The sequence below is a fragment of the Peromyscus californicus genome, unplaced genomic scaffold, assembly GCF_007827085.1.
Source record: "Peromyscus californicus insignis strain IS unplaced genomic scaffold, ASM782708v3 Scaffold_12__1_contigs__length_115047231, whole genome shotgun sequence".
NCBI lineage: Eukaryota > Metazoa > Chordata > Mammalia > Rodentia > Cricetidae > Peromyscus > Peromyscus californicus.
In genome coordinates, this window is record NW_026294413.1 from 94,437,370 (window position 1) to 94,460,654 (window position 23,285).

At 47.3% G+C, this 23,285-nt stretch overlaps 1 protein-coding gene and 1 long non-coding RNA gene across 2 annotated transcripts in view; both read left to right on the plus strand.

Annotated features, from left to right (window-relative positions):
* The first annotated feature begins 283 nt into the window (after window positions 1-283).
* On the plus strand, window positions 284-3,578 carry LOC128108044 (uncharacterized). Its single transcript, XR_008217285.1, has 3 exons — window positions 284-389; window positions 1,822-1,899; window positions 2,827-3,578. It is a non-coding gene; the product is annotated as an uncharacterized LOC128108044 (long non-coding RNA).
* Window positions 3,579-9,332: 5,754 nt separating this feature from the next.
* Window positions 9,333-23,285, plus strand: part of Antxrl (ANTXR like) — a 30,514-nt gene continuing 16,561 nt past the window's right edge. The window contains exons 1-7 of the mRNA XM_052732356.1: window positions 9,333-9,559; window positions 17,355-17,426; window positions 18,920-18,991; window positions 21,163-21,244; window positions 21,345-21,385; window positions 22,718-22,790; window positions 22,867-22,935. Coding sequence (XP_052588316.1) covers window positions 9,333-9,559; window positions 17,355-17,426; window positions 18,920-18,991; window positions 21,163-21,244; window positions 21,345-21,385; window positions 22,718-22,790; window positions 22,867-22,935 — 636 coding nt within the window. The remainder of the gene's footprint in view (window positions 9,560-17,354; window positions 17,427-18,919; window positions 18,992-21,162; window positions 21,245-21,344; window positions 21,386-22,717; window positions 22,791-22,866; window positions 22,936-23,285) is intronic.

Sequence of the window (23,285 nt, forward strand, 5' to 3'; positions counted from 1 at the left end):
CAAGGGTAACCCTAAGAGAACCAAGGGCAGAGAAGTAGGCTATTGGCATTTTGTGAAACCCTGAATATGAAAACTTCAAGGAGCATGGATTCACCTTTAGTGACTTTGGAGAACCTCCCCAAGATATACGGTGCATCCTCCCATTCACCCTAAAACAACAGTTGAGGGGCCCCACAGCGCCGGGTGCTGCACAGGGCACACAGTGCCCCTGTCCAGAAGCCGCAGACAAAGCTCGGACAGGTTCTCCTCCTCTTGACTAGCCCAGAAAGAAGAAACGACCCTCTCCTCCAGTGTCTCCCCCGGCGCCTGCACCACCAGTGAACTCGCCCCCTATCGTCATCGTCTGCTGCTGCACCTGCTGCAACGTGTGTGTGAGCAGAGGCACAGAGGTGAGAGGACCCCACGGGGGCTGTGACTCCAGCCTGGCTTCAGGGACACAGGCACACCTAAGTCTGACAGCAGAGGCCTGGGTGTGGGAGAGAATACAGCTCGGTGGAGCAGGCCTGGATTGATTTGTTTGAGACCACATCCAATGCCTGCCCCCCACAGCTGGATGGGCAGCGCACAGGACTCCCCCACCCCCACCTGAACTCTCTAGATACTTGAGTCTCCCTTTGGCACTACCTAGGCATTAGGACAGTAGCCACTGAGTGCTCTAACTGGCCAGTCCCTGGTCCTCATTGTTCCAACCCAACAGTGTCTCTGATGCTGCCCTTAGAATGTGGGTAAAGTCAAGACACGCTGAGTAACCGTGAAGCTCATGAAGTCAGAGACAACACAAAACAGAAAGGACCAGCCCTGCAAAAACCTCTGCCCACTGTGAACACTGGCGAAAAGCCAGCGGCCCTGGGCCCGGGGCCTCTTCATGCACAAGGAGGAAAGGAGCTGGCCCAAATGTTTCTGCCTCCTGCTGACAGAGACCCTACAAAGGCATTGCACACTCTTTGGATGGAGTCAGCCCTGGAAAGCAGCCACTCAGCCTGAGGTCCCCTTCTTTCGCCAGAAGGTCTAGGTCCATCATGGGGAGGGAGAAAGCAGCAGAGAAGCAGTCCTGGGCCCTGGACCAGAGAGGACCCATGAGGTCAGCTTTCAGCAAGGAAGAGCCCCAGTTCACACTGGGCTTTGTTCTCTTCCCCTCTCTTCTTCCTCTGTGAGGGACCTATCACTTCATTTTGAGAACCCTGGGTTCTCCATAGTTGTCCAGGCCAGGCAAGAGCCAGCCCTGCCTCCTCTCCCGTGACTGTGAGTGGCTACAGAGAGGTCAATCCACATCTTCCAGAGGTGTGGGGGATGCCTCTGACAGCTACGTGACCTAGCCTGAAGGACCTGGCCCCACCCACTCAGGGCTTTCAGCACCTGATCTGTAGAACCTAGGCCATAGGCTCCCTGACCATTAGAGCCAGGATCTTCTGGACTCTCTGCCTTCCTCTTCTCTGTGCTGGTCCAGGGCACCTGCTTCTGAACAGGACATGTGTGGCCCCAGGTGCAGGCCCTCCCATTCTCAGTGCCTCTCTCCAGGTCTGTGTCCCCATTGTGACTCCCCTAAAGGCCTGGACTTGCAAGCACACATCCGTCAAGCCTCTAAGCATCTCCAAAGCCAGCTGCTGGCTTCTCTTCCCACATAAACACTGCTTTGTCCCAGATTCTGAAACTGTGTCCCACAGAGAGCATCCCAGGCATTCAAAGTTGTAGACTCCTCAAGGAGCATGCTGGGGATTTCTTCACGGTTCCCTTGGGACAGAATCATATGAGGCATCGATCCTTGTGCCTTCTGGGGCAGAGTCTGTGACCTTCTTCCTCATGATTGCATGTGCTTTTCAGGGCAATGTGACCATGTGCAACTTCAATCCCCTAAGCTGCCACCAATTGCCACTGACTTGGTCTCAGTCTAGTGACCAGGTGAGTGGGACCCAGGGTTACTTCTAAAAGGCCTTTTGCGGGATTTTGGTTTGGGGAAATTGTTTGTTAGTTTGTTTGTTTGTTTGTTTGTTTGTTTGTTTGTTTTCCCTGTGCTGGGTTCCCTCTGGTTGGATTTGTGCCTGAGAACATGGGCACGCAGAGCCTTGTCCTTAACCTGAAGATGCTCATGACTTCTGGACATGATACTTATGCAGTCCATGGTTGAGCACTGGTCCAGGAGGACTGGCTGACCGGCATGATTGACAGTGCTGGATTGTCATCTCTGATATGCTTACCAGATAATAAAAGCCCTCAGCTATGGCTTAACCCCGCACTTCACCCCAGTTCCTGCCCAGCATCCGTGCAGCCCTCAACCTCTGTACCTGTCCTGAGATTCTGTACCTAGGGGTCTGGAACAGAAATCAGGTCGGTTTCTATAACGGAAGCCTCAGTCTTCTTTGGCATGTAGCCCCTCCTCTGCCTGCAAAGTGGTCAGAGCAGAGCCTTCCAGACCCCCACTGCCTGTGTCCTCACAGGGGAGTTCCCAACATTGTCTCCCAATGCTCCTCTCACGTAGACCCTTGGGACCTACAGGGTCTCCCACCCATGTCCCCAACATGTCTTCCCATCCCAAATTCTTAAGTGGGCCACAGAGTCCCTTCTGCCAGGTAAGGAGCAAGAGCCACTGGTTCCAAGAATTGGGGTGACAAATCGTTCAGGCCCCCACACCAGGCCGACTTCTGCCTCTAGCCCCGAATCCAGAAGGAGAGTGGAACTTGGAGGGCAGTTCCCAGGGGGGAGGAAAAGAGTCACCCAGGCCCACTCTGTGGTGACGCTGGTGCTGACCCCACCCCGAGCTGGCACTGCCACCTTCTGGGCTCGTGTCAATGACACTTTTGTGCCCTCCTCTCTCTTCTTCCCCTGCAGGGCCAGTGCACCAACCTGGACCTCCCGAAGACCCTCTGCTCTCACGTTTCCTGCACCTCCATGGCCAGCTTGCCCCCAGGCCAGGAGTGCTTGCCCCTGGCCTCCTGTTCTTAGTGCCATCATCTCCCCGACGGTTGTCCCCAGCCACTTCCTTTGCTCCCTCCCTCCAGGAGCCCCACTGTCTCTCCCTCCCAAGTAGCAGACCTCTCAGACACCACAGAGCCAAAATGGAGAGGATTTTGCTGCTAAATTGGACCCAGATATCTGTTCTTGGATTTTAATTTTTAAAGAGTTGGAGTTTGTCGCTTATTAGGAAGTTTGTCATCCAAAGATAAATCTCAGATGTGTTTCTGTTGCATCCAGAAGTACAAAACTTCCTGGGGCCATGTGGCTAGGCATGGATGAGTCCTACCACTTCATCACCGACACACAGGTTCTTAGGTCAAGCTCTCTCTGAAGAGCAATCCCAAATTCATGCTGACTGGTCCCGAGTAAGTTTAATGGTTGCCGAGGCACACCTGGGGCTACAGGTGTGTACCACTGCACCGATCTCTTCATGAAGATGCTGGGGACCCCAAACTCAGGTCCCCGTACCTGCACGCCAAGCACTAACTGAAGTGCATTAACTTTCTAGCCCCCTAGTTAACCATTCGTTTTGTTCTTTATATAGGTTCTGTTTTGCAAAGAAGTTTCAAGTCATGTATATACAGAGATTTTAACAAAGGCCAGAGTGCTCATACCACACTGTCAGACAGGAAAAGGTGTATGGGATAACGGGATGTGGAGCCTAAATGGCAGGTGGCAGGGACCCAGGTGCAGTCCCATGGGGTGGGGTCCAGAGAGAAGGGACACAGATATCCCTAGAGTCTATATTTACCCTGAGCACGTCACCTAAGGTGACATGTAGACATATCCAGAGCAGCCACCTGCAAGCTTACAAAGGGCATTGGGACAACCAATCTCTGGAAACTCAGAGAATAAATATTTATGGTACTTATGATACCAAGAAAGGTGTAGGTGTGCAAGAGACTTAGTTTAATTCCCCTGGAAGCAGGGTGTTTGTGGCAGTCTCTACCTGGTCATTTCTCCGTGGCTGTCCTGACTAAGTCTCAGTCTGCACTTCTCTGAGGCCAGCTCTGGGCTCTCTGTGTGAATATCATACATAGCCTGCCCTACTAGAGAATCTGGGAGCCCGCCCAGCACGTGCTTTGGTCCAGAGTGCTAGTTCCCACGGAAAGCCAAAGGCCAGCTTTTGAATGCAGTGGGAGCCTTGGTGCTGCAGCCACCGTGAACTAGAGATGCAGCCCTGACGGAAGGAGAAAGCATTGCTCAGGAGCCATAGGACTCTGGACAGAGAGTTCTCTGCACTCTGGCCATCCACAGAGACCCCCAGCAGGCTGTCTATGATGATCAGTGTCAGAGACAGCAAGGGAAAGGGCACACATTACCAAGTCCCCCTTGTCACTCTCAGTCTTTTCTAGTTCTGCCTAACCTACCCTAATGAAAACGAAGCTCCCAGCCTAGAAAAAAAGGAAGATGGGGTACAGCCCTCAGTTACCTGACTTGCAGGGAGACTGCCTTTTGTTCCACTATTCATCCCACCTCAACCCCCGGGTCTTTGGGATAAGCAGGATATTATCAGAAAGACTCACTTTGGAGCATCACCAAACCAAAGTAGACAGAGGCCATTCTTATCCTAGACCAGGATGGAAGAGACCCCATGACTGAACACTACCTGAATCTCCAGTAGAGAGCATGCTTGGTGCACCAGAGACACTCTCGGGAGACATCTCCCTGATGGCAGACCTGGGTACCTGGTTGCTCTTTAATGCTTAGGAAAGCAATTTCACCATTTGCTTCAAACATTCTGTCATTTTTCACTAGACAAGAGTCATAAGTCTAGCTAACTAGACACTTGAATTGCAGGACCCACAAATCAATAATTAGAAAAGTCATCAGTCACATCCTACACAATCAGTGTGTCTATTGTGTCCTTTACACATGGTCTGGGCTCCAGGGGGGAATGGATACTTCCTAAAGAAAGATCGTGTGTAATGGTGACAGTCTCCCCATCCCACGAGAGAGTCTTTCCCCATCCTGTTCAAGTTAAGCTGAACGCATCATGGCTTATTTAGGAGTGCTAAAAAGTATGCTCTCCTTGGTCTACTATTAGAGGTAATGTTTTTATTCCTTCGTTTCCTTCCTCCCATTTTATATGTCATTTTAAATAAAATATTTTGCTTAAAATTTTAAATTATTGCAAAAATTGATAACATTAATTTGGGGTGGGTTATTTTTTATTTTGAGATAGGGTCTCACTTTGTAGCTAGGGCTGGTCTCAAATCCTTTGTGTTCCCTCTCTCATCCATAGTATTAGGATTATGGGAACATAATATAAAATTATAATTTTGCTATTAAATGTTAATTTTATACATAAAACAGCTTCAGAAATTTTTGCTACAGCCTCTCATGCTGAAGCCCCACATACACACACACACAGGAATTGCCCGGTATTCTTTGATATGACATGGCAAATTACTTCACTAAACACACTGTAACTCCCTCCATAAAACTGAGTTTCTGTTCATTTCTGTGTAACCTAATGCCGAGTTTCCTGTGGAGCTTCAGATGAGAGCCTCAACCGACTGATTTATCATTAAGAACATAATAAACTTCAAAATCAGTTTGAAATGGTAAATTAAACAACTTTGGTATCTTGTGGTTTAGCATACTGGCATATATAATAAAATACATATCAGATACATTAAAAAATGAAGCCATGTCTCTCTGACAAGGCTGAACTCTACAAAAAATAAAAGGCCTCAATATCTTATTTCTGCTTTCCCCCCAAATTTACCAGATTTGCTTTTCTAGACATCTTCACTTGGAATGTGGCTAAGAAAATCTGCTATTAACATAAAATACTTTCACATTGGCCCTACTACCTAATGAACACATGAACATTAACTTCAACTCCCACAGTTACAAATTTAAAATGCTCCGTGTCTCACCAAGCAGTAAAAATGTGTCTCCTAACATGCATATGTCAGTGACATTCCCAAGTATTGAGTTTGCTGTCATTTTTACTTCCACTCACACCCAAAGATGTCAAGCGCACAGCTCTGGCCTCCCGTTATCTTCTTCTCATGCTGGTCCCTGAACCTCGTTCCTCTCTGAGTCTCCCACCTTAGGGCGGCACACCAGCCTAGAAGATGGGTGTGGGCATTCTGTCTTCTAAGGCAAGGGCCGTGGTCCTGGTGTGCTGTGGGTGCCCTAGAAAGCCAAATGTAAGGGGAAGAGCCAATCAGAAACATCTCTCTAAAAACCTCTCACCCTGAAACCCCAGAGACTTATAATTTGATCATTTGTGCATTTATCCCATGATGGGCACAAAACATGTTACATTCCAGATGTTTGGAAATATCTGTTAGAGAAAGATCTGTGAGTGGTATATAATTCTTACCCTAGTGCCCAGCCCACACCCTAGCTGAGAAGAATAGAGCATTCACCAAGGATGGCGTCATTTGTGAATGGAAACAAGGCCCAGAACGTCAACTTGGAAGTAAAGAAATTGAAGTGAGAATTCACCTGTGCTTTATCACATTAGAGTTCTCGTCACATCTTCCATGACAAGTGAAGGAAGAAGGAAGGACAGAGAAGCAGACAGCTGAGGGGAGAACTGAGATGGATCTTGCTCCCCACACCTTCTGGGTTCTGGACGGGGCATACCCCAGTGTCAGCATAGGGCACAGTCCACAAATCTCTGAACTTGGCCCAACTAAGCAGCCATGCCCCTCCAGCCTACAGCTGAAGAGCCTCATTGATGGACTCAGTCCAACACCCACCAGAGCTGTGTCTTCTCAAGGCCTAGAAACTCTCCTGGGTATTTGCTGAAGCTTCCTGTTGCCTCTTTGCCTTTCTGAGAGCCCCTATTCCACACTCATAGAATGGCAGCCTGTACCAGGTTAGGACAATTTCCACGACACCAGAGAATCTAAAGGTGTTCAGGAACACAACTCCTTGGGAGCAGGAAAGGGTGGAAAGTGACAATCTGTGTGTTAGTTAGCTTTGTGATGCTGTAACAAAATGCCTGGAGCAATTAACTTTTTTAAAAGATGGGTTTATATTTTAGAACATATTTGTTCTGTTACAAAAAATAATCTATATAACAATATTATATACTTATATAGTAGTAACCATTTAAATCGCATTTTTCAAATATTAGATTTCTAAAACTAAATATAAACATTTCAAACTGTAACTATGATTTTTTTCTTTATAAACCACAGTCTAATTGGAACCACAGGTGTGAGTGGATGTAGGTCCAACACTCAAGTGTAGCAGCATCCATCAAGAAAGTATTCCTTCCCGGAGCAACCACAGCTATCAATAGCTCTCAGCTGGGAGAGGGGTTTCATCAGCATCTTCTCCGCCCACGTTTTGGCTCACAGTTCTGAAAACTCCAAGATCTTTGGAGTTTATATCTTCGGGACTTTTAAAAAAAATAGTGCTTCCTGTCAACATCTGGTGGGGCTGGCATATCTCATGAGCCAGGAAGAATGGAAGAGATGGAGGTCGTCCCTTGAAGGATGTGCCCTCCAGTAATTTAAGATTTCCATTAGGATATAGTATTGTTACCTTGGAGACCAGGGCCTTTCATTCAACTCAAAATAATCCATATCAAAACTAAGAAAGTGTGCATTATTTTTTCAAAATTAAGTAAAAAAACAAGCCACACACTGGAAGAAGATCTTGCCACATCTGATAAAGGCCTGGTGTTCAGAATACACAATGTAAGTGAGTCAATATGACAGGATAAACACCCTGGATAGAGAAAGAACACATACACACAGCCTCTTCAGAGGAGGAAACAAATGCCCAGGGCACGTGAACAGATGGCCAGCCCACTTAGGAATGAATAAAAGGCAGATTAAAGTCGCAATCTAAGAGATACCTATTCAATGGGAAAAACTATAAACTATGACATAAGAATTGTCCTGGAAGATGTGACGAGAACTCTAACGTGATAAAGTATCCTAAATCTGATCAATTTCAACACGTTACTTATTTGAGATAGTCACTAAAGACAACAGCAGAAGGAAACAAGATTTCCACAGACTGAGTGCTATCCCTTGTAAACTTTATGCTGTATATATTGAGATTTATTTTAGAATTAATTAGAGGGAAGGTTTCCATTTTTAATGACTTTTATGAGCATACAGCCACAAAAAGAAAAGTGACCATGGAATTTCTAAACATGGTTTCCCTCACACTGTGGGTGGTTCGGAATCCCTTTTGAATGCAGTTGTCTGGCATTGGCACCATCTCTCCCCACCATGCCCCCTCTAGCACTCCAGGTATTCTGTGCAGAAGGGTGAAGCGCAGGGCGAGCCCACCCACACTTCTCTCCGAACCTTGACAGACCGGTGAGGCTCTGACTGGAAGACAGCGTCAATGACCCCATGCCTGGTGAAGTGATGTCATAAAGGGCTCCACATCTCAAACTACTCACTGCAGACACTGTCCTCTCAAGCTCTGGGCCTCCATGAAGAAAGTCATGCCCACGGATGCTGTGAAGAGGCCCGAGTCACAGGGAGAGACCACAAGCTAGAGCTTCGTGACAATCCCAATGGAGTCCCACTCTGGAGCTCCTCAGCCCCGGTGCCACAGAGGACGAGGAAGCTTCCAGACAACTCCAGTCTCTCCTAGTGCTCGGGACTCCCTAGGTTCCTTTTCCCCAGGGCCTCCCACTCCACCTTTCCTGTGGGTCTGACCCACTTCACCTGAGATCACAATAAAATGGTTCTGTTAGGCCATCAGTTGGGCAGCTTGTAACGTGGCAGTGGATGGGTGAACTATTCCACTCACAGGGGACCCTGGCAGTAGCACACAGTCTCCATCTCTGTTTGAAACCAGACACTGACTGTTGATTCCGGGTCCCACAATTGGCCTCCCACTTCCTACACACTTGACCCTTGGTGTCTTGATCTCTTCACCCACAGTAACTGGTGAGCTCGGCCATCTTTTCAATTAACAAAACACCTGGGTTCCTTGAGGTGTCCCCCTAAGGATGCCCTGGGAGGGGCTGGGATTGGAGACAAGGAGGCCTCATCTGAGCCTCCTGCCAAGGGCCTATGACTGCCACTTGACACTTCAGCATAAAGGTGTTGAGCAGAGGGGCAGGTCACAAAGTCACCATGTCAACCTTCCTGTCCATCACAACCCCAGGGGGTTTTGTCCCAAGGTGGGGGAAGGGCTGTGCAGGTAGTTGGGGGAAGGGTACCCCCCCAGCAGCTTCCCCAGTCCCCGTGCTCTGAGTGTGCCAGGTGGAGTGCCACCATTGACGGCAGGACACGGCGGTGGTCCTCAAGCCCTGGGTTCAGGCAGAGGTGGTGGGGAAAGAGGCCGGGAGTGGCTGTCCTTCAGCCTACATGTGACCTTCCACAGCGTCCCAAGAGTTAGCAAGGTCCCAGGGACAGAAGACCATAGGGATTCACAAGCCCCGCATGCCTTGCTCCACACTCTTTCTGCTCCTGCTCCTGCTGCCTCCTCACGACGTTAAAGCTAGGAGCCTCCGATACCATGGCCCTGGCTGGAAACTATTCCCCCACCTGGGCAAGGACTTCAGAACTTACAACCAACGCCAGATCCAACACATGAGGCAAAACTTGCGCCAGGGTCGAGCGGAAGAGGACTGTCAGGGTATTTTCGACCTCTACTTCGTCCTGGACAAGTGAGTTTCCCTCCTGCACTGTCCCTAGAGAGCCCTTGGGCATCAGTGGTAGGTCTGACTCTTCAGGACAGGCAAGATCATTGTGGCCAGACCCCAGGATGTAGGCTGCTATCATGGACTTCCTGAATACAGGGAGGCCAGCACAGGCCTTCTAGATGGCTCTGTCCCCAGCATCTTGACCCTGATCTGGTCACCATATCCCTCAGACCCAAGGGCTACTGGGAGGCACCTTTTCTACCATGTGAACGGTACCCACAGAGGGACCTCAGAGATTGCCACTGCCGCTGTGGGCACTCTCGAGCCTTGCTGCTCGGAATAACCTTGGTTTGACTGCCCTAAGGGTTCAGCTTCTTTCTCCAACGCAAGAGTCATGGACAGTTCCTATCCTAGGGAGAGTCTGTTTTTTCTGTGTGGTAGGTAAGCTGAACTGGTCTTTAGACACCTCCTGGCTGTCAAGGGAGGGACTGGAGACTGGATCTGAGACCCAGAGAGAGGCTCGGGGTTCTCTGGTGGTGTCCCATCTAAGTATCCGATTCTTCCGCTTACAGAAATTTGCCATGTGCTCTTGATTTTTATAAGATGGGAAATCACGTTTCCACTGTGATCTCCGGAGTTGAGCCATCTGGCTTGTCTGTATTTTTCTCCTTTATTTCCATACATGTACGAAATGTATTTTTACCACTTCATTGCCGTTTCCCCCCCCTCCCCACTAACCCCCTACTCTACTATCTCCCTTCTACTTTGGTGTTTGTTTGTTTGTTAATGACCCAGTGAGTTTCATTAGGTCGTTTGCAGGAGCATGGGCACCCAAGCTGTGGTTACACCACTGGAGAAACTCTCTCCCTCTCCAAGCAGCCATTAACCACAAATAAACCCTCGGGGGGTGGGAGGGTTGGTCCCATAACAGTATTGATGACCCTGGTCTTGTGGAGATCTTGGGCAGGCAATCCTAGCTGCTGTGAGTTCAAGCGTTCAACAGCCATGTCATGCCAGCTTTTACTTTTTTTTTTAACCCAATCTTGGGTGATATTCCCTTGACCTTAGAGGATGTGATATAAATGTTTCATTTTGTCTGAGTGTTTGACTCATTCGACTTGGAAGCAGTCATTACTCTTTAATCAGTTATGAGCTTCTGCAATTGCTGCTCATTGATAAAAACAAACAGACAAAAGCATTGGTGGTGGCAGTAATCTGCAGGCATTCTGATAACAGTTATTTAGAAGGAAGTTTAATGGGCACATTGTATCCATTTAGCAAAAGAACAGCAGCTTCCCCACTGAAGTCCATGATCTCCTCTGCCCCAGGCTTTTGACTAGGTTTTTCATGACAGATAGGAAGTCCCTTTTGTGGCGTGGGACTCAAACGCAACCAGAAGGCAACTGCTCATCCATAACAGACCTGCTTCAATTGCATTAATGGGCACAAGGCTTGCTTGGCCGGTAGTGTGGCATACAGGTTCTACAGCTGAGTGAGCTGACAATTTCTCCCATAGCCTGCGTAGACCTCCCGGCAAGGTGGGGGCTAGCCAGCAAGGGAGGTAACTTCCAGGGCAGTTCCTGCTGGATTTCTCCGTGTCCCTCTTCTGGAGTGTATGGTGTCTTTGGCAATAGGGTCTTAGCATCTAGTTCTTATGGGCAGCTAAGAGCGGTGGCAAGTGCCTGTGTTGCTTTGGGGGGCCTCCCTGACCAGTAACTCTTAGGGAGATAGCCCACCTCTGGTCCACCCTTCAAGTTTTTAATTTTTTTTTTTTTTTACTTTCTAATCAGATTTCAGAGTATCACATTTCTTTAAGGCTTTTTCTTTTTTTCCATATAGAATAAAGACACCACAAGACCAAGTTCTTAGTATAAAGGAGATTTTTTTTTCCCCCGAGAGGGACAAAGGGCAGGGACTAAGAAACAAAGACAGGAGATAGAAGATGAGGGAGAAGGGGGTATTTGTCCTGGGGGAGAGGGAGGTGGGGGCACAAAGGACCGCCCCTGGATAGAGAAGAGACAGACATGGCCCATAGGCAAATGGCAGTTTATAAAGGTAAAGGGGGAAACCCTGAGTTAGGATGAGGTGTTTAACTTTAATTGGGTATGTTAATTAGGGGACCTAGAGGGGACTTTTGATTGCTGGACTTCAAGACTTTGATAGCTGAACCTTGCTAATCAGCCTCAGGAGGAGGAAGTGACCGAATAAGGGAATAGACCTTGGTGGCTAGCTTTAGGAATGTCATCTAACAGTTTTTAGCAGGCAGAGGGAATGGGGAGAAGGGCAAGGCCTGCCAGGGCCACATGCTAGAGTGGGCTAGTGTCCCTTCAGTTGTTCCTACCCTTACCGACTCCTCTCCCCAACCCCCTACCCTGCCCCCTTTCTACCCTCAGTGATTCTCTTCCCTTCCACGTCCCTCTGCTTCCACATTACATGGGTACACGGGCTCTCCTACCCTCCTGCTACCCTCCTCCCTTAGCCCTAAAGCCGCCTTTTCCCTTCTCATGGGCCTCTTTCTCATTTCTTAGGATATACACACACTCCCACGTAAATGCACATGCATAAAAATTAGAAGCTAGAACTCACATACCTTAAAAGAAGTTTGAACAAGGTACCCCACATTGGTGAGCAATGCTGCTCACAGAAGGCAGGGGTTGTTACATGAAAATCTCAGTGCCAGACATGGATACCTCTCCATAAGTTATTGGTTTGGGGACCCCCAGAGGTACCCAAAACAACACAAGCTATTGCCATGTCTCTTGGCTGTCCACCTGATTGCTGAAGACATCACATACTGTCGTTATAGGACACAGAGAAATTAACCTTGAACTGACCAAGTCTCTCTCTCTCTCTCTCTCTCTCTCTCTCTCTCTCTCTCTCTCTCTCTCTCTCTCATGTATAGCTTTCATAGCCCTATAAGGTGCTATTCAGCCTGCTGAAGGGGGAAAAAATTAGGGATATTTATCCAGCGCTGGGCACTATATGCCACAATACTGACCTGCCAGGCAAGACATATAGTTCAATAGTAGCATAGGAGTCACAATAATTTCATTTTTCTTTATGATGGAAGAAAAACGCCATTGTGTGTGTGTATATATATATATATATATATATATATATATATATATATATATATATATATTTATGCCATGTTTTCATCTGGACAGGTTCCATTTCCCTGCTATTGAGCGAAAATGAACAAAGATAAGCAAGTATCTCTGTGGTAGGGTATAGAGTCCTTTGAGTATATGCCCACACGTGTATTTCTGGGTTGCATAGTAGTTTTTGCTTTAGTTTTTGCTGTTGTTGTTTTCTTGAGAAATGTCCATACTAACATCCATAGCACTGCCAGTTTATACTGCACCAACAGTGAACAAGGATTCCCTTTCTCTACCCCCTCACCAGCCCTTACTACTGCTGGTTTCTAGTGACTGCCATTCTGACAGGATAGAGGTAGATGCTCCAAGTGGTTTTAATTGATACTTCCCTGATGGCTAAAGATGGTGAAAACTTTATCTACTAGTCATTTGAATTCCTTCTTCTTGAGAATTCTCTATTCAACTCCTCAGCCACCACCACCACCCTTTTATCTGGGTGGTTTGTTGTCGTGTTGGTTAGATACTTAGCTCCTTGTCTGTTCTGGATAGGAATCCTCTGTCAGATGTTTACCTAGCAAAGATTTTCTCCTGTTCTCTGTGGGTTACATTTTCATCAGATTAACTATTCCCTTTGCTATAGAGAAGCATTTTCATTTCCTATGGTCCCACTTGCTGATTGTTGGCTTTATTTACTGAGAAATGGGAGCCTCATTCAAAGTGCTCCCTGTATCTTGTGGTGTTTTCCCTACTTTTCCCCCTTGCAGCTTTGGGGCTCCCGGTCTGACATTAAGGTCTTACACCCATTTGGAGTTGATTCCTATGCAAAGTAAGACACGTGGTTCTACTTTATTCTTTTACGAGTAGATCCTCAACACCATTTGTTAATGAGGCTGTTTCTCCACTGTATGTTTTTGGTGCCTCTGTCAAGTTCTTGGGTGGCTGAAGACGGACGCATGGGGTTATCTGTGGGTGCCCTAGTCTGTTCCGCTGATGTATGTGTCTGGTTTCTGTGCCAGCACTATGCTGCTTTTTCTTTCTTTGTTATTATGGCTCTACAGTATAACTTGAAATCAGATATGCTGATATCTCCAGCATTATTCTTTTTTGCCAGTTTTTATAAGTGTTTTGTAGTTTTACAAGTGTTTTCAAGTCTTTTACACTTCCACAGGGATTTAATTTTTTTTTTATTTCTATGGAAAAAATGGCATTGAAATTTTAATGGAGATGGCACTGAATCTATAAACTACTTCTTCTATGACTGCCGTTTATACAATGCTAAATTCTTCTAATCCACCAGCATAGGATGTCTTTCCATCTTCAATATCTTCCTCGATTTCTTTCTTCCATGTCTCAATATTTACGTTGTGCTCTAGCACTTATGTGGACAAGTGTATTTCAAGGCTTTTGTTTGAAGCAATTGTGAATACAATTGTTTCCTCGATTTCTTTCTCATATGTTTGCAATTGGTGTTTAAGAAGGATGCTGGATTTTACCCACTGTGTATCTTGCCACTTTGCTGAAAGTGTTTAGCAGCTTTAAGAGTTTTCTAGTGGAGCCTGGAGGGTTTTGTGCAGGGAATCATACCATCTGAAAAGAAGGGCACTGTGCCTTTCTCTTTTCTATGCCTCCCTCCCTCTCTCCCTCTTGTCTGATTGCTTTAGCTAAGGTTTCTGTCAGTTATATCAAACAGGAGTGGAAAGAGGATACCCAGATCTTGTCCTTAATCTTAGTGGGAATATTGGTTGTTTTTTTTTTTCCTCCATTTACCAGCATGATGGCTGTAGGTTTATTATTATTTTTGTCGTATTTTGGTGTATCACCTCTGTGTTTTCAGAGCTTTTTGTCATGAGGTGATGTTGGATTTTGTCAGATCTTTTCTGCATGTATTGAGATGATCATGTGACTTCTGTCCTAGAGTCCACTTACATGGTGTATTACTTTTTATTTATTTTCGTTTGTCAAACTATCCCTGCATTTCTGGAATAAAGCCAATTTCATCATGATGCGGATCTTTCTGACATGTTCACAAGTATCGAGAATTTTTATATCTGTGGTCATTGATGGGTACTGGTCTGCAATTTTATCTTTTTTATTGTTTTGTCGTCCTCTGGTTTATATTATCAGGGTAATAATGGCTTTGTATAAAGGATTTGGAAGCATTCCTTCATTTTCTATGGTATTGAATGATTTGGAAAAGATTAGTGTTCATTCTTTACAGATCTAGTAGAATCCTGTGGTAAATTCATCTAAGCTTAGATTTGTTCAGTTGGGAGGCTTTTTTTAAATTACAGTTTCAATCTCATTGCTTGTTTTAGATTTGGTTAAATTACTTAGCTCATCTTGATTTAACTTTGGTAGGCCATATGCATTAGAGATCCATCCATTTCTTTCAGATTTTCCAATTTAGTGAAATATATATCTTAAAATCTTCCTGAATTGCATTGGTGTCATTGTAATGTCTCCCTTTTAATCTAATTTTGTCAGTTTGGATCTGTTTTTTAAAAAAAAAAAAAAACAAAACTTTTTTCCCATTGATTTTTTTCATTCCTATTTATAATTCATTAATCACTGTCCCACTCCTAAGTCTTTCTTTACATCTACTAATTAGGGGGTTGGCTTGATAGGTCCTAAGGTATATTATTATTCATTTGAAATTGGTCTGATTTTTCAAAGTTAGACTCTTATAGCTATGAACTTCCCTCTTAAGGCTGTTTTTATTGTATCGTGTAGGTTATTGTATCATTGTACATTATGATTTTGTTTCTAGTCATCGCTAGAGCTTTTTGATTGATTTTTTAAATTGCTTCAGTGGCCCGGTATTGAATGAGTATTGTTGTTTAGTATGGTGTGTTGTTAAATCTCCATGTGTCTGTGTATTTTCTTGAGTTTCTCTGTGCCTGGTTTCTAGCTTTATTCTACTGTGTTCAGAATAGAATAAAAAAAATCAACTTTCCTGAATTCTTATGAAATTTCCTAACTCAGGTCCTCACACTTACACATCACCAGTTCACCCAATGAGCCATGTGTCCAGCCCTTTGGAAATATTTTCTATGCCTTTGTCTGAGATTATTCTCTATTTTCTATGCCCCTAGTTCCTAGATTTTGCTTTTTATGGTGTCCCAATGATTGCACATGTTCACTTTTTTAAATGTTATCATTATCCTTAACTGAATATTCCCGTTTCTCTACGCTTTTCTCAAGCCCTCATATTCTGTCCTCTCATAATCCATTCTGTTTGTGAGTCTTTCCACTGAGCATTTCATTTACTTGTTAGTTTCCCTCATTTCCAGCATTTCATTTTGGTTCCCCTTCGGCATTTCTATCTCTTCACTGAATTCCATTCTCATACCCTTTACTGACTCCTTTATCTCATGCAGCTGTTTGGGTTCTCTTGTGGTCGGAAGCTGATCCATGTCCTGCTTCATTTCTTCATACACATTTATAACCACTGTTCATCTGTTTACTCTCCGTGAAGAGACAGAGCAGGAGAAAATAGGCCCAGGGATCTGAGAGTCCTGATGGGACAGCCCCTGGCTCTTGTACTAATTGGAAATGACAACCCCAGGGCAGAAATGAGCAGATCTGCAGCTGCCTTCTTTGGCAGCACCTGCTAGAAATGCTGATCCTGGCTCAGGACAGCCAGGCTTTGCAGGATGCTCAGGACGCTGTGATGCATAACTGCCCCCAGCACTGGGCCACTGTAGCCAAAGCCCAGGAATTTCCCTTCATTCTGCTGTGGATGCTGGGAAATATGGAGGAATGTATGGAATCTGTGGTTATCTGTTACTCCCCTTATCACTGTGACAGGATACTTGACAGACTTTATTTATATTTCTCTAATGTGGGGAAGAGTGAGAAAGAATACATCAGTCTGACAATTCTCCATGGCAAAGTTTGTGTCGTGGATGGGTTTTCAGAGTCAAAGCTTGCCCGGTAATTGCTAAACACTGCAGAGTCACCTAAATGCATAGACCACCCATGAGACTTGAAGGAAGATCTGGGTTCAGCCCCTCGATGGTGTGACTATTGTAAAGCAGACAAACAAAAAACAATGGAGAGCTTTTATTTGGTTTATAAATGGCTCAATGGTCCAGTCTATCCTGGTGAGGAAGACATGACAGCTGCAGCTGGTGTGACATGGTGGCCAACCAAAAAGCAAAGAGCTTGGAAGACCTACAACCCTCAAGACCCAACCTGTGCCCCAAATGTTCCACAACCTACAGAGTGATCTCACCTGAGGAGTAGCTTTCATCCCTAAGAACCCAAGAGTTCGAGGAAGGAACTATAAGCCAAGCCTGGGTCACCCTCTAGGCTTTTCCTAGTGTCCAGCCTTCTGATGACAATGGTGCCACTAGCCCTGTTCCACCTGCTCATGGACAAGACTAAGAACTGGCAAGTTAAAAGTCAGTAGAGTCAGGGTGGAGAGCCTCACACATCAGAACACTGGGTAGTTCTTCCAATCAAGACATCTTCCCTCATTATGAGACTACATAGCCCTCACCCAACATAACCAGGCACCGTGGTGAGCCACTAAAGGCCCTTCTTGGGACCTCACAGTCTCAGTAGATGAGGCTGTTTGGCTCCCTTCTGTTCACTACTGGTCCTGAGGAAAGTCAACTCTCATGATGATCCACCATGGCACCCAGTGGAAGACTAGGAAGGCTGAAACTATCCCTCCCTACCCTACGTCATACCTTGACATGTGTCTCCTCTGTCTTCAGGTCAGGCTCTGTGGCCAAACACTGGAAGGACGTTTATTCATTTACGGAGAATTTGGTGAAGAAATTCCAGAAGTATGGCTTCTCCTGGCTCTTGTCTCCTCTGTGCTTCAAGGGAGTAGCCCTCTGAGAGACAAAGAGCATGTCTCTTAGACTTGATGGACATGAGATTCCTTCATAGATGGCACATAGATCCAGGATGGTGTGCTAACATGGGGGACAGAGTCTAGTGGGGTATCTGCAGCACTAGCTGATCCTGCTTGGGGGTTAGGTGTAGTACAGGGACAGAGTCCACCTTCTTGGACTCCTCAGAGTAGAAAGGAAGGATGTCATGGTAGGTGTTAATCTACACCTAGTATAGGATGCTCAGGGCCAGAGGAGTGGATTGGGGAGCTTGTCATGGAAAGGCAAAGGAAAGGCAGGAGCCCTCAGATAAAAGTTTCAGGGTCCTAGAGAAACTGGAAATGTGAACTGAGTCCTCAAGCCCAGAGAATAAACAGGGTCACAGAGTGACATCACTGTGACTACAAGACTTATCAGACACAACTTAAGAGAGGTGTCTATAGCTCAGAGGTTCAGAGGGTTTCAGTCTAACCTTCCCAGGCATGGCAAGAGGAGCATGTAGCCAAGGCTATTCACACAATGGTAGACCATAGCCGAGGTTATTCACACTATGGTAGACCAAGAAGAAGAAAGCTAATGGCAGGAACAGGGACCAGGCTATAATTGTCAATGGTCTGTACTTAATGATCTGCTTCGACCAGCTAGATACCACCTCAAGATTCTATAGCTACCCAAAATAGTTTTACCAGATGGAGAGCAAATGCTGAAAACATGGAACTGTGAGGGATGTTTCCAACTCAAACTATAGCAGTTACCCCCAGTAAGCGAGTGTTCCCTTAGACTAGGGAGTCAAGGTAACTCAGGAAAGGCTGGGAGAAGAGGACCACAGGTAGCTTGAGGACAAAACCATGGTAGACATCATGCTAAGCCAAGGGGATCCGATTTCCTACTGTGCACCATAGAGAGAGAGAGGAAGGGGGGGCCTGTGTGTGTGTGTGTGTGTGTGTGTGTGTGTGTGTGTGTGTGAAGGGTTTCCCAGACAGAGAGTGATGTCCTTGAGTTGGAGGCAGGGAGGGTGAAGAAAGGTGCTAGAAATACAAAGAGTTTGATATCCAGGCCCAGGGATGATGATGCCCCTATGGGGGAGTGTGGGAGCTTCTTTGCCTGTTCATAATGGGTGATGTGAGTGTGTACATATGAAAGAGGAAAGTATAGAAGACAAGGGGAGAAAAGAGAGAGGGGGAGGGGAGATGGAGAGAGAGAGAGACTGAGGAAAGAAGAGGAGAAGAGAGTCAAAGCATGGGATGGAGCAGGGGGTTGTCCTGACTTTCTCTTTCTTCCCTGGACCTACATATCTCCATGGGCTTTAGAATCCTTTGCCAATTTTACCTCAACACCTCACCTCTGAACGTCCCCAGTGCAGAAGAGCTGGGGTGGGAGGAGGGCACTTGTGCATGTCTGGTCCCTGACAGGCTGCTGATCTAGTGTATTGGCTTCGTCCCTAGCTCTAAACTGCGGATGTCCTTCATTACCTACTCAACAGATGCTGACATTCTCATGCCACTCACCTCAGACAGGTAAGTGTTGCTCTGACTCCTAAGGCTAGCCCAGTGGCCAGAACACCTGGATCTTGAGGAAACTGGGGGCTTGTAGAGACCTCTGGAGTCTCCCAGCATCACCCATCCGTAGGGGACCTATATACCTAAATTGACCCCCAGCCCTAGTCTGCTAGCACCCTTGGACCTGTACTTAAGCAGAACTTATAGGCCTGATACTTCTCGAAGTTCTCCACTCCTGAATCTAATCTAGGTCCTGTCTCTAATAACATATGGGAGCTGGTAAGGTATATATGTCAGTACCTTTAATACCCATAGTAACAGGGAGCTGGTGAGATATATGTGTTAGTCCCCTCAGAATCCTGGCCCGTGTGTGGCCTGCTGTGAACAGTCACTCTTCAGTTGGGCAAGTGAAGCAAAGAGACAACTGGGAAATCCTGAGGAAAGAACTGGTGTGTGGGGAGGGCAGCCAGGTCCCCTACGATCATAAGTAAGGAAGCCTTAAGATGGGGTCGTGAGTCACCTATAATGAGTGACACAGGAAGGTATGGGCAACAGGTAGGCGCAAAGTGATGTGGCCCAACTGTGCCCAGCATCCCAGAGGTGTGAAGTTGGGGCTTCTGACTAATGAGACGGGAAGCTCTCCCAGAGACCCCATACAAAGTTAAAAAACCAGAAAGAGGTGTGTGGACATTTAGGATTGGGATGTCCAGAGGTGTGAAAATCTCTGTCCTGGGTCCTAGAGAAAAAGCTGGGGGAAAAAGTTAGGGAGGCCAGTCAGCCTCAGGGAAGGGACAAGAGGAGTCTCCGAGTCTGTGGACATTGCACCTGAGGTCCATTTGGGAGGCGGGGCAGGAAGAGGCTAGCTCCCAGGGGTCCAGGAAAGGCCTGGTGTAGCATACCCTAGTGACTTAGTTTTGGGAAAATCTGATTAAATTCGAGTGGCAGAGAGAGTTTCTGAGGGCAATTCTGGCAAGGGGTATAGAGAAGCAGCGGGGCATAGGGGAGGCAAAAGTAGAGCCTGGGCGGGCAAGCGGTTGTCCCGGGCTGGGTGGAGGAGTTGAGCCTGGGCTAGGTGGAGGGCAGAAACAGGAAGCGGATAGTGGGCTAGGTCAGGCAGAGGATAGACCAGATAGAGGGGTAGGTGCTGAGATGGGAGAAGGCTGGGGGCGGGGCAGAGAGTCGGGCTAGGCTGGCCAAAGGGGAGAGAACTGGATTGGGCTGTGTGCCAGCAGAGGGATGAGGGTGGGACCGGGGTTGGGAGTCCCTGGTTTGGCCCCCATTAGGTGTGTTGAGCAGGATCATCTTATATTCCAGGAGGATGTATCTGGGCCAGTCATGGGGCTCTCAGAGCTCAGCCCCTGGTACGGCCTCTCTGCTCCCCGATAGGAAGGCACCTTAGAGTCCACTGTGGATCATCTTACTAGGCCAGCTCACCCTTGTCCCATTAGATTATCCTGAACCTCATACCCCTTTTCTTGACCTAGAATGACCTTCAGACCCAGCCCTGCCTGCCTCAGTATGTTCTGTTTTAACAGTACCTGACGGCCATGTTGCTTCTAGTCCAGGAACCAACACAGATGTCTGATGGACAGCCCTCAGGGCCCACCTCCCAGGTTCAGGACTTCTCTGATGGGAGCTTGTGAAGTCTACAGTTGGGCTCATATCTAAGTAGACTGGCCACTTGCTGCCTTTAGCAGACTGGGGGGAAGGGAATCAGGCCAGGGCTCTGTGACAGGAGCTAGTCAGTAACTCAGCAAGGTGACATGGCCCCCTTCAGTCCTACACAGTAAATGATAGACTACTCAGGAGGAGGGTGACCATGGCATTGGGTTGCCCATTCAGAATGCATATACCCCCCGTGAACCCCTAGCTTAAATCCCAGAATGTTCTCCAAGAACTTAACGGGCAAGGTCTCTGTCTGAAACTCCAAGGCCTGGGTGCCCAAAAACATAGATGAACTCAAAGAAATCCAGACCTTCCTGTGGGACCCACTGAATTCCCGGCCCCCTCCTGCCTCAGTGCTCATGAGGTCCAAGAAAGGCCCAGCTCAGAAGGGAGAGACAGAGCCTCTTGTCCCGTGCCCTCCTTCAGCCAGGTGGTGTGCTCAGTAGACAAGGCCGGAGGACAGCTTGGAGATGTCTAGCCACTGGCAATATCCTTCATGCTGTCTTTCTTTTTTATTCTTTTAGAGAAACAATCGATGATGGCCTTTTCAGACTCCAGAAATTGGTGCCTGAAGGACGTTCATACATGCAGAAAGGATTTATGAAGGTACACCCAGCTGCAGCCACCTCTGGGTGCAGGCTCAGGGTAGAGTGCCATTGAGGTCATTTCACTGTATCACCATTTTGTTTTCTTAATTTGCTGGCAGGCGAATGAACAGATCAGAAATGCCACCTTGGGAGGTAAGCTGCTTGTATCTTCAGTGGGGCAGGCCCCACAGAGCTGAGCCCCCTACAGAGTCTGTATGTGCACATCCTGGATCTCTTCAAGTCTGACTCTTGAAGCTGTTGCTCCCCTCTCTGCTCAGCTGACCCCTCTGAGCACAGCACTCCACTCAGGATGCTTCCAAGAGGACCAGAAGCTGCATGTGGTCATCTGTAGGCTTTGCTCCCACTGGTCCTTGGCCTACAGATGTGCTGGGAAATAAGAAGAAGAAAACACAGGGCCTGAGCAGACTGAGGACCCTGTGCTGGAAACCAAGGCTTGGCTTCCCTCTGGCTGCTAAGTATTCTCTTCTACCTCTCGTTTTGTTTGGCCAGCTTCCTAAGCCCAGGAATCAACCATGCCCCGCCAAGACCTGTGTCCCTCTGGACTACAGGCCTTGTGGAATTCCCCTTGTGGGGAAATTCGATGAGGGGCCATGCTGTCCCGTGCCTAAGAGTTTCTGCCATGGAGTCTTGTTGCCAGCAAGAAAGTAGTTAGTATAACAAAACTTATATTTTATTATGCTGAGGGTCATCACACAAGGCTCACACTCTAAATTCCTCACTAAGTCCTAAGCCTTTCTTCCTAAGACTCCTCACCTGTGTGATGTATCTTAGCTGAAGGTCTGGTATAGTCTCTAACAGAAGTCTCTGATTGAAGGGTCAGGATCCTGGGAGAAACTCCCCAGCCACTGGGCACACCAAGGTGGTATCTCTCCAGATGTATAGAACAGAACATTGCTCTTGGTCTCTGCTTTTATACTGCCCAGTGGGCGTCATGGGTCCTAGGACTGTGTCTAGTTAGCTTGAGTGAGTGATGTCACCAGGTTCTGGTTCTCAGGCACAGCCCTGGGTGTAGTGGGGTTCCTGACTAAGCTATTCTTACATGTCTAAAAGGCATTTTTTACCCCGTTCATTGCTCACTGGGCCTACTATTCACAGTAAGATGTTCCTAATGGTGAGCCTGAAGCTGGCCCCAGGCTCCACCTGACTCACTGGCCATCCTCATCTAGGAAGGCCCTTCTGCCCAGGGAGAGGCTGGGCTTGTGGCACAGTAACTAGACTGCCCTTAGGGCAGAGGTTCCATAGCCAGGGGATAAGAGGCCAGGCCTGCTGGTAGGGTCTCAGACCCCTCTGGTTCCTAAGCGATAGAATAGGTAGTGAATAAGTCTTCTTGTCACTCGGTGAGACCAAGGAGTGAGGAACGACCAACTTTACTGCAGTGGACAGTGCTAGGTGTGCAGCCTCACCCACTAGACCATTCCCAGAGTCTTTCCCGCCAAGCCCACCCACCTCTGGCTTCTTCTGCAGGCAACAGTGTCAACAGCGTGATTATTGCTCTGACTGACGGGCCATTGATGATACACTCGTACAAGGAGACCCTGGAAGAGGTGAGGCCAGTCCACAAGTGTCAGCATTTGGCCTCTGGCATCTGGGACTTTATTTTTAGCACCTTCTTTCTTTTAGGCCAACAAAGCTCGGAGAATGGGAGCAATCGTTTACACTGTGGGTGTACATGAGTATAACAAACAGCAGGTACTTCAGACCAGGTGACCAAGTGCCCACGTATAGTCTATTAGAGCAAGATTGTAGAGACATCTTTACAGTGCCAAGAAGGTGGCATTCTCATCTACCCAAGGTCCTGGGGGCTAGAATTAGCCATTGCAAAAGGGTAGTTCACTTGGTTGAGTATGCCAACCCCCTATGTAGAGTGGGCAGGAGAGCTTCCCACTCCTTAATTTGGGGCTTTCAGTGAAAGCCAGTGAGTGTTTGACACCTTCCTGTCACCATGGCCTGAGGGCACCAGTCCCTGCCCCAAGTCTGGGAACCTGTTGCCTCATGCCTCTGGTTCCTGGCTCTGAGGTTCAAAGGAGTTACTTTCCTCC